At 40.3% G+C, this 11498-nt stretch overlaps 1 protein-coding gene across 1 annotated transcript in view; it reads left to right on the forward strand.

Annotated features, from left to right (window-relative positions):
• Positions 1-5539, forward strand: part of TMTC4 (transmembrane and tetratricopeptide repeat containing 4) — a 52500-nt gene extending 46961 nt beyond the window's left edge. The window contains exons 16-17 of the mRNA XM_010282278.1: positions 4801-4870; positions 5388-5539. Coding sequence (XP_010280580.1) covers positions 4801-4870; positions 5388-5539 — 222 coding nt within the window. The remainder of the gene's footprint in view (positions 1-4800; positions 4871-5387) is intronic.
• Positions 5540-11498: the final 5959 nt, after the last annotated feature.

An 11498-nucleotide genomic window follows, 5' to 3' on the forward strand; every position in this document is an offset into this window, starting at 1 on the left:
AAAAGCATGGAAAAATCAGCTTTCTTGTCTACCCTCTCACCATGTAAAAATAGAAGTGGATGGCTCTTTAAGGAATTTTATTGAGTGTTCGGGATGGGAAGGGAGGAGAGGGGGATGGAGACTGGCAAGGTGATGGACGTAATTTTGAGAGGGGTGCCTGGCTGTGTCTGATGTGTTGTATAACCTCAGGCATTTCATTTATTAGGTAACTTGTTATGTGTCTGTGTAAAAGTTGTTACTGTATTGGCTGTGTTGCCATAAAGTAAGATTTGTGCTGCGATTTTTTTTTTATCTCTTATTTTAGAAGATATTGAGTCAAAAGGATTTTACTATGTTATGAGAGATTTCCTTCCAATAAGCACACAATATTCTCCTTCCATTTCAAATGCACTTTGATTTTTCAGCAGAAGATGGTTTTCCTAAGTGACCAAAAAACCCCCAACCCTTTATGATTTCTGTTTGTATCTTCTCATGAATTATTTATTGTTCCAGAAACAAAAGCACATCAAGGATGAGCTGTTTTGGTGGGTTTTTTTGTTTTTTAATTATCATCTGTTACAACAAGTTAGAGTTCTCCTGTAAAGTGCTTGGACTTGTCACAACGAATGAAGAACCAAGCTATCTTTAGTTCTTTGAAAATATGTATGCTGTATTTTTGTTACGTATACATCTATGCTTTTCCTGTAAAAAGTACAATAAATTAAAACCATTCAGCATTTTTTGTATTTGAAATAAAGCCAGAGTACAATTTTGTGCTGTGGCCTTGGCAGCAGATGGAATGCAGTGTGCTTACCCAAAGCCTTTGTTATATGCAAGTCTCTTGGCAACACTTAAAGATTTGGCAAGATAGAGCAATTTGAAATATCACCGGATGTACTGGAATGTATATTTACTCCATATATCTACAGTAATATGAATATGATGCACCTTAAATAGCCTTTAATCAGCCAGTATGCTGCTTCTAGCTGCTGAGCAAAGCAGTGGTGATAAAAATGTTTTCAGCCTGTAGTTGAAGATGTATGGTAATGGCAGCCAACTCTCAGAATCTATTTCCTTAAATTTTCTGGGAACACATTGCACATATTGTCCCATTATGCTTCAGCAGTAAAAAGATGAGTCCATACACTAGGTGCTTCTCCTTTGTGGAGGCGGCAACTTTTAGGCATAAAATTGAATTAATTGGACAGCACATCTTTCACGTTGCTGTTAACCTGCCCAGTGAAGAAAGCACAGATTTACTTATTGAACCAAAATACTAAAATTTGCAGTGGAAAAAAATACAACTTTGCGGGGCTTCTGACTACTACATGCTTTCAAGTGCCAATCCACTGTTGATTTTTAGGCTTGAACGGTTGTATGAAAAGAGGAGGTTATCTTGCAACACCACTAGATTTGCCAAATATTTGAGTCTCAGTATGTTTCTCATGTGACTGAGTTAGAATCATATAATTTTGACTGGAAGGGACGTCCAGACGTCATGTAGTCAAACCCCTGACCCAAACCAGGGCCACCTCCAGTTCACTCTTGAACATGTCTACAGATAGAGATTCTAAAACTTTCCAGACAGAGTCTTCCAGTGTTTGACCACCCTTATGGTAATAAAAAAAAAAAAAAAATAGTTTTGTTTTATCTAATTGGAATTTCCTATATGCCAGCTTTGCATCCGTTATGTCTCATACTGCTTCTCAGACCTGCGAGAAGAATCTGTCTCTCTCTTCTCTATGTCATCTGATCACGTACTTGTAGATAGCAATAAGGTCTCACCTTCATTTTCTCTTCTGAAAGCTGAAGAGATACAGTTCTTTCAGCTGCTCCTTGTATGTCTTATACTCCAGCCTCCAACCATCTTGGTGGCTCTCTGCTGGACTTACTAAAGCATGTCCACATCTTTCTTGTAATGGAGAGCGCCAACCTGAACACATGCTCCAGATGTGGTCTTGCAAGTGCTAAACAGAGAAGGATTACTTCACTGGACCTGCTGACTGTACTTCTACTTAATACAGCTCAGGATGAGGTTGGTCATCTTTGCTGTGAGGGTACTCTGATGGCTTTTATTCAATTTGCTGTCTACCAGGCCCACCAGATTCATTTCTGTAGAGCTGTTTCCTAGACAGTTGCTCCCCAGCCTGATAATCCCAGCATGGGATTATCCCATCCCAGATACAAGACTTTGCATTTACTCTTGTTGAACTTCATGAGATTCCTGCAGTGCAATCCTGTTCAACATCTTCATTAATGACCTGGATGATGAGGCAGAGTGCACCCTCAGCAAGTTTGCAGATGACACAAAACTGGGAGGAGTGGCTGCTATGCCAGAGGGTCATGCTACTGCCCAGAGGGACCTCAGCAGGCTGGAGAAGTGGTCAGGTAGGAAACTCATGCAGTTCAACAAGGGGAAGTGCAAAACTTCAGCTGGAGAGGAACAACCCCAGGCACAGTACATACTGGGGGCCACCCAGCTGGAAAGCAGCTTGGCAGAAAAGCACCTGAGGGTCCTGGTGGACACCAGATTGATTGAACATGAGCCAGCAATGTGCCCATGTGGCAAAGAAGGCTAATGATATCCTGGGTTGTGTTAGGAGTGTTGCCAGTAAGTTGAAGGAGGTGATCCTTCCTCTCTACTGGTGAAGCCACACTGTGAGTCCTATGTCGAGTTCGCAGAGAGCCAGGGACATACCAGAGAGAGTCCAGTGAAGGGCCACAAAGATGACTAATTGGAGCATCTTTCCTATGGGGAAAGGTTGAGAGAGCTGGGACTGTCTAGCCTGGAGAAGAGAAGACTCAGCGGGAGGATCTCAATGTATATAAATACCTGAAGGTGGAAAGAGGATGGAGCCAGGATCTTTTCAGTGGTGCTGAGTGACAGGACAAGAAGCAATGGGCCCAAACCAAAGCAGGAGATGTTCCCTCTGAACATTAGGAAATTTTTTTTTACTGTAACTGTGACTGAATACTGGCACAGATTTCACAGAGAGATTGTAGAGTCTCCGTCCATGGAGATGCTGCCTGGTCATGGTCTCGGGCAGCTGGCCCTGCTTGAGCAGGGAGGTTGGACCAGATGATCTCCAGAGATACATTCCAATCTCAACTATTCTGAAAATCCTGCTAGTCCATTTCTCTGTCCTGTCCAGGTCCCTCTGAATAGCAGCTCTCCCCTCCAGTGTATTGACCACTCCCTCCTCTTAGATGCTATCTGTAAAGTTTTTGAAAGTGCATTCAGTTCTATCATCCAGAACATTAATGAAGACACTAAATAGTATGGGTTCCAAACTGACCAATGCATCCAGGAACACTAATAGTATGGGTATGAGAATGCTGGAAATGCTGCTTATGCCAGGTTAAAGCAATGCTAAAACTTGCACTATGCAGTCATATGCTCCCTAAATTTCCAGACATCTGGTTCCCTTGTTCACTCCTATCCAAGTATTTCTTCTCCTGAAACAAGAAGTCCTGAAAAAGGATTTGTCCAGAACCCTAGGGTTTGTAGTTTCCTTGACCTGAGAAGATGAAGGCACTTTCTGCATCAGTCTTTCTTGGCTTCAGAGTAGTCCTCAGCTGTGCTGAGGAACACTTTGAAAGGAGCATGTTGTTTGGTTTTGAATATGGACATATTGGGAAGCTCTTAAGTCACCCAAAGTTGAGTGACTCAGTCTTGACGTAAGAAATTTCTTGTCCCCTGAGAGACCCTTACAGAGACTGACTTCATGCTTCACATGAGAAGATGGTGGAACCAAAAATCTGACTGACAGGTTTTCTTTTTCAGTAGAGCCTGTGTTGTGTTTTGTGCGTATAAGTAATAAAAAGCTTAGCACAAAGGAAAGGCCTTTTCCCCAGGTTATTGTTCTCACATGCCTCAGACAGCAAGTATGTGCATTCAGATGGAAGCCTACCACACTGAGGTAATTTTATCTTCAGGTCATTTGCATTGAAACTGAACAGGCAACTTTCCCTAAAACACAGCACGGTATAGAAATCCTATGTAAAATTTGCTCTCTAAAATATCTAAACTTGCATGCAAGCAAGTAAATATGCTCTATTTGGATTGTGCAGGTGTATCTTTTTAAACTTCTGCAAGAAATACGCTCTGGAACAAAAGTATCTATATTAGAAGCAGGTTTGGGAAAATAAACATGTTTGAATTACAGCATAAAGTTAGCAGCAAATTGTTCTCTGAATATTTGGTGAGCGAACTCAGCTTTTCTAACAAGTACTTAGATATCAACAGTCCTAAGAGTACACACCGCAAGTGGGATTATGGAAAAAATAACTTGTGAGGAATATGTCAGTTGGCTTGTTTTTTTAAGTAACAGGCTCAACTACTCTTCACTGAGAACCATGTTGAAACATCTGTTTGAAAGGAGTTTACTGGAATGTCCCCATTTTAAATGCTAAAAACTGTTTTACAGAGAAAGGTGTCTAAAAGCAGTTTGCTCAGATACTGAATTATATTAACCTTAGATTAAGTAGGGAAAACTTCAGTAGGTAGTATTTGAAAATATTATAACTAAAAAAAAACCCCAAAATTTAAGTGAACTGTTTTGCAAACTTCACTAGTGCTTAATAGCTCTCTGCTAACATAACAGCAGCCTGTAAAGGCATGGCACTTTATTTGTAGCATTATTACTGTTTTCTGGAGGCTGTGCCAGCTGAGCTATAAGGTCACGCAGGCTTAGAATATATATCGTATAGATATGTCATAGTTTGGGAGGGTTTTTCATTACAATCATGGGTAAATTTTGCATTATTTTATATACTACAAGAGTAGACTGTCCTGTTGACTTGTTCTTCTAAATTGTTCAGGAATCTGAAGCTTTGTTCCTCAAGGCAATTAAAGCCAATCCAAATGCTGCCAGTTATCATGGTAATTTGGGTAAGAGCCTTTCTAACTCTTATCAGCTGTATTGTTTGTTTGCTTCATATTCATTGTGTTTAAAAAGAAAAAGCAATCTTTTGAGCCTTCTTCCTGCTGGGCAGATTTCTATTTTACTTCCTAGAAAAACTGCCAGCCAGAAGAACAGTGCACTAAACCAGAAAAGCTGTCACACGATATGACAGATCAAGAGGGCTGCACAATCCAGCCCAGAGGTAGCTGCACTTCAGTGTCTGCAAATTGGTTCATTTATACTATGCTTGTAACCCGCAATGAGCTCACCAGATAAGAGCTGCCATTTAAGGCTGCAATGTAATTCATTCCTTCATCATTCCCATGCCAGTTCTGCTCCCAGGCTTTGCTCCTGCTTTTGGCAACAGAACAAGCAGCTACTGTGCCACCAGCCAGAGAGCGAGCCTCACTGGAAACAAATGCTTTAATGTTGTTTTCCAAGTGATTGGCAAGATTGCATGTTATTCAACAATATTGCTAATGAAATTCCTCATTGATGTTCCAGCTGTGCTTTATCATCGCTGGGGAAATCTTGACTTAGCAAAGAAGCACTATGAAGTCTCTCTGAAGCTTGATCCTATGGCACCCGGGACCAAGGAAAACTATAACCTCTTGAGAAGAAAACTGGAGCAATTGCAAAAGAAAGGCGGTGCCTGATGTTTCTTTTCAGGTTGTCCGTGCACGCTGTTTACGAGTAATGTTACATGGGTACTTCTGACCATGTAAAGGATTCAGTCATTATTTCTCAAAAATAATAACAACACCAGCGCTGCACACTTGAATGTCCAATTATGCCCTTCTACAGATCCTAACATTTCAGCTGCACTTTGGGGGATCATTTTATTTTTACTCTTGAACTGCTTTTAAAGTCCCTTAGAACGTTTTTATAGGTATATGAAAGCAATGCAGATGGAATTTCACAGCTTTCGCTTGTAATTTGATAGCTTCATCTGACTTTTTAGTAGCAGGATGAATATCAGAAGGCAGTTTTATTTCTGAAAGTGATTCTTTAAAAAGTGCAATTTCCTGCTTAAATCCTGGTCTTTTCGAGTGCAAAGAATATCTGTCCACTTCAGTTTTATTACTGCCTTCTACTGCCAGTCCTGCAGAGCCGGTGGAAGAATGGATTCTTTCCAGCACATCAGTCTTACTCTAGTAATTCAAGTTACGCCCTTGTTCTTGTTTCTGGTTCCACCCTTCGAAGTGTCAGATTTGTACAGGAGTAAATGAGGACAAGGATTTGACCATAAACATTTGTCAGCCAACGTACTACTGTGATATGCTCACATGGAGAAAAACTCTTAGATTAAGACAGAGATTTTAGCAAGCAGCAAAGGGAAAAGAAGTGTGAGGTGACAGAGGAGTCAGCTAGAGTTTCTGCTCTTCCAGGCAGCCTCATCTAGCATAGACAAGTTTGGCAACACTTCAGAATTGCTTTAGCTCTTGCCGCAGGTCAGTGGTCTAAATACAGTATAGCATCTACAGGAGTTAATTCCTGTGTTCTCAGGCATTTCAGTTCTTTCTGGTTAAGGACATTACACCTTTCAGCTCCTATATTGTTGGTGAATAAGGAGAGAATTTCAGTGGAAAAAGTAACTAGGCTGAGCACCTGACCTTGGCTGCTGATGTATTAACTGGAAGGAACTCGTATTCACCTTTGTCTCCCGTGGCTCATGGGTTTGCTGAAGTGGCAGTTAAATAAGCATAGCTGTTAATGGATAAACTGATCACATCGATGTGGGATGATTCAGAGATGACATTGATACAATGTCACTTTTCAAAATGGGCTATGCTTTAATACGTGTTTAAACTCTGGCTGTACAGAGCTGTTTGTCTTGTGCCAATATTTACATTCCTGGTTCAGGAAGTAGTCACATGCTTGTTTATTTGTTGGGTTTCTTTCTTTAAGGTTGGAAGATTGCTATTGGACGTGAAAGCTGAAGAACTTTACCCTTTCCCTCTGTCCACCCTCGTAGGAAAACATTATCAATGCGGTATTTGCAGCTTTCCTAATTTGTCCAATGATTATTATGTAGAGATTATGCAATATTATCCATACATAACTCACCTATGTGTGGAACTGTTTAAAGTGTAGGGAATGCCTGCTGTAGGACAAGATTTTTTGTGGCCTTGCCATCTGACCACCATGTAACCATTCTACATCTATACTATGTTTTGAACCTAGGCTACTTTTACATTATAAATTTGCTTGGAAATGACAGTTGTTCTTGAAAGTTGTTTCAAGAACCAAGTGTGCCTACAGAGCCAGTTGCAATACTGCAGAGCTACCAAAGCATCCTCTGACAGAGCTAGTTTGGGTACTACAAGTAGTGCAGCTACTTTAAAGTAGTATTCTTGCCAGACTGTAAATCTAGACAGCAAGGCTGCGGCAGTGTGGTGCTGTCCACAAATTTGGTTTTAATTAATTAATTAATACGGCTACATTACATAGGATGTTGCCATACTGATTTTAGTTGAGGTACCTGAGGCATGTATTTGTGCTAGGGCAGTGCTCGTCTCCTGCTAATACAGCCTGTTTCTCAGCAGGACTAATTAGTTCCTATAGGGTACTAAGTTGATGCACTTGTTTCCATTTCTTCTGGTTTCTGGACAAAATTTTCAGAAACTAGTTTCTGAATATATTTGCAGGATGCAAACATGCTCTTTGATAAGTATCTGTACTGATCCAGCAGAACGCTGCACCAGTATGGCTAGCCATCTTCTGGTAACCAGCATAGTCGAGTCAGTACCAACTTTATCTGAAACATGCTGAAGTAGACACACCCTTCAGTACAAACAGCAGACTTTTAAGACTTTCCATACGTATTTTTCATCATATATATAGAGAACAATTAGCTACTTCAGTCATGAGGTATTAAAGAGTTGGGATCTGGCTGGATGAGCTAGTTTATAGCAGAAGATAAATGTGTTTAATATAATCAGGTCTTTTCTGTATATTTGGAGTATGACAAGCTGAGTTTAAATTATTATTCTCATCATGAAGTTCACATGTATAGTTTTCCCTGTTGCCTGCCATATTAGCTCTACAGAAATTAGATCAATACAGAACTAGATCAATATTATGTATGAGGTATGAATTCTCTCTAGGTCATTATGAACCAAAGTTGTTGGAGGAATTCCTCTGTGGAAGTCAGTTTGTCCTTCTACTCAAGAGTCTTAGATGAAAGAGACATGCCAACAAATTGGATGCTTTGTTGGTATTTGAAAATGGTATTTACTCTTCAATATGAACAACATGGTTTCTTCTTGATTAGTTTTCTGTCTACCTGTATATATTTTTGTGAGGGTTTGTTTGGTTTATATTATTTTCAGTGCTACAGAAATTCAACATGATTACTTGTATGATTGTAATAATAAGGATACACTTCTGTCTGAGCATAATGTTGAGGCAGAATTGGGTTCAAAAGAAGTGACAAACAAGACTGCTTTTTTAATAAAAAATTCCTTAAGACTTTCAAGAATGCTAAATATTTTTTTACTTTATTTTCAGAAATATTTTGCAAGTCCAAATAATACAGTAAGTTTTATTAAAATGGTTATAATGTTAACCTTTTGCTTGGTTTTTTTATACCTCATAACTGACTCCTGGAACAGTGCAGAACAGCCAACCTGGAAGAGAAAAAGATGAAGTGGTTTTGTAGGTAACTGTTGTTACAAACAAACACTGTCTGTCTTTCCAGCGTGCTGGATTTTTTTCCCCATGTTACCTTTCTACCATTGCTAATTACAGATTAAAATTTCCTTCTCGTCAGCTGGCCTGCTTGATTCTGTAGTGAAATTAAGAAACCTGCATACATTTTTTTCAGATTGCTTGTTTAAAATACAGTTCTGAGGAGAGAAATACAGAATGATTCAATGCACAGAATGGAGTCAGAAAAATACTCACAGTGACTGCTATGGGTGAGAGTCTCTTTTCACCAAAAACTTCTAAGGGAGTTCCCTAGTTGTATAGTTGTATGTTTCTCATGTTTAGACCAATGCCATGTACATGAAGTTTCCTGTTATTTAATTTTATACTTAGCATTTAAACTTCAGAGATGTGGGTTGTGTGTGTCTTTATGAGCACTCATAAATAAAAATCTTCAATACTTTTTGAATGGTTTGTTAAAAATACTGGGCCTATTCACTGGGAACTTGTTTCCTTTGTATTTGAGATACTTGCACCTATTCATCCTAGTTTCTCTGCATAGTCACTGGGGGGAAAAAAAAAAAGAGGTAATCTGAAACATGATTCCTTTCCTAAAGAAAGCATCTTTAGGATGTGAGGTGTCATGTACTTGAAGCAGGTATTCCTCTTCACTAACTTCAAAGGGTAACTAAAGTGATCAGCTCATATATAATGAAGAAAATCTTGCTGCTGCTTTCAGTTGAAGTAACCTGGTCCCATACACCTCTAGCACTTGTACGTTACCTGCACCAAGAATATTAAAAGAGTGGCTTTGAAGCAAATTGGCAGGTGCTTGTCTGGAGAGAGAGTTATAGTAGCTGGATAGGGAAATGGGAGGAGACCAATTACAGAGGCTTTCTGCAGATAGTTACATGTATATGGCTGAATGTCAAAGCTCTGCCTATAGAAACAGAACATTTGGGTCTGGTTCGATCCATTGTTAGTTTGTCTATGATCACAGTAAATGATAACAACTTCCTGTTGTATTGACTTTTGGTGTCCTTCACTTTGTTTTCAAAGCAATCTAAAGCAACTGTAAATTTGCAAAGGTGAGATTTTTTTTTTCTTAAATTGAAGTTGCTACTTCAAGCTGTAGCTGTTAGAATGTTAAATGTGATAGCATAGCCCATTTCTATAGGGTGGGGTTTTATTTAGTTTAAATATCTTACTATTTATTTGTGGGTTTCTGCTTATGTTCCATGTTTCATGTGAGCATAGGTACATTTACATACCTATCACTACATGTAGATTCCCACGTGATTCTTGACTTGCCCCTTCACTGACTAGTGCTTCCTTCCAGAGCTCTTGATATGCCTCTACCAAATGTGTGTTTATGAGGGCATGTTTAACTCAAAAAGACTAAAATTTGCTAGAAAGAAAAGTGAGATCACATGTTTGAATTTCTGTGACTTAAACGCTGAGGGAGCCCCAATAAGCAACAGGCACCACTAGCGATGGCCGCTTCAGGCTGTGTGCTGGACTCCGCGGTGATGTGAAGCAGTTGCGCACAGGTGTAACGTTATAAACACAGCAACTTGGATCCTGTGCTTTAAAGAAAAAGGACTGTATAGCCACGCTCCAGAAGAGGACGTGTGTAGCTGGATGCGTTATCAAGCGCTGGTGAACTGGTTACCTTTGTATTGGAAAGTGGCACTGCAGTATTGCGGCATGGGCGTTCAGCATGGATCGGTGATGATACTTGTTGAGTGGTTCAGGGCTTTGTAAAACAAGGTTTTTTTGTTAGAAAAAAATCCCTATGGGTACTGAAATTGGTAGCTTGTGATTGCCAAGTTGAACCGTTTTTTAATGTAGTGTTAAGGATTTAGATTGCCAGTGGTATGTTCCAATTTATTTTCAGCTGAGCAAGAAGTAAATACATTTGTAATGGAACCATGTAATACATCTGAATTTTGCTATCTTTTTGCATAGATCTCAGTGGTGACAATGGTGTTTATTTTTGTAGTAAATTTTTTATTTGGGGTTCTGCTATAAGCTAGGAAGAAAATAATGGGCAGGGTAGACATGGAAAACATTCTTCCCCTTAGAGTAACAGTTCAAAATCTTGACTCTGCACAAGTGTATTGATGTTGAATGCATAGACCTAAAACAAAAAAAAAGCATCACTTGAGGGAAGTGATGGAATTGCTAACGAATTAATTCAACCATAAACTAGAGAAAGAAAAGCAGGAGCTACTGCCCCAAACTCCGAGCAATATTACCCTGCTTTCGAGCTGGCATAGGATTGCCGAAGGTGTAAGAAAGGGAATGATCTTTAATGGCTGCAGCCCGACTGTCAACTTGGTGACGGGTCAAGGAAGAGGGACTGGAACCGAGGGGTTGCTTGCTGACCCAACAACCAGCTGCAGCGTGGTGCTGGCGTGCTCCCCATGACCGGGTGACAAATTGCTGGGTGCCGAGCAGAGGCCGCCGGCATCTTACTCCTACCCCCCCGCCCCACGTATGCCTTCTCTTGCAGCGACTTTCCTATGTGTAGCCTTTGTGGCGCTTGGCCAAAGGGCGGACTGAGTCCTCCAGAGCCGGCTTGAGGGAGTCCCCAGCCGGGAACTGGGAAGCTGCCTGGAAAGGAGGTGAACAGAAAAGCACTTGGCACGCCCCAAGTTTTAAAACTTTTGCATCAGCAGGCTCAAAATCAACCTCTGTCTACAGCCAAAGTCCCTTCTAGAGAGAGTCACAGCATCATTAAGGGTGGAAAAGACCTTTAAGATCATCAAGTCCAACCGTCAGCCCACCACCACCATGCCCACTAAACCTGAAGTGCCATGTCTACACGTTTTTGGAACACAAAATTCAAGAGTAATCAGTATTATTTTAAAATAATAGTAAGAGGGAGAGGTTCAAAGTTCTCTAAAAGCCGTATTTGCTGCCTGAGGTTGTGTTGCTTGATGCGCCTTTGTTACAGCCGCCGGG

Source organism: Phaethon lepturus, unplaced genomic scaffold (assembly GCF_000687285.1).
Source record: "Phaethon lepturus isolate BGI_N335 unplaced genomic scaffold, ASM68728v1 scaffold6222, whole genome shotgun sequence".
NCBI lineage: Eukaryota > Metazoa > Chordata > Aves > Phaethontiformes > Phaethontidae > Phaethon > Phaethon lepturus.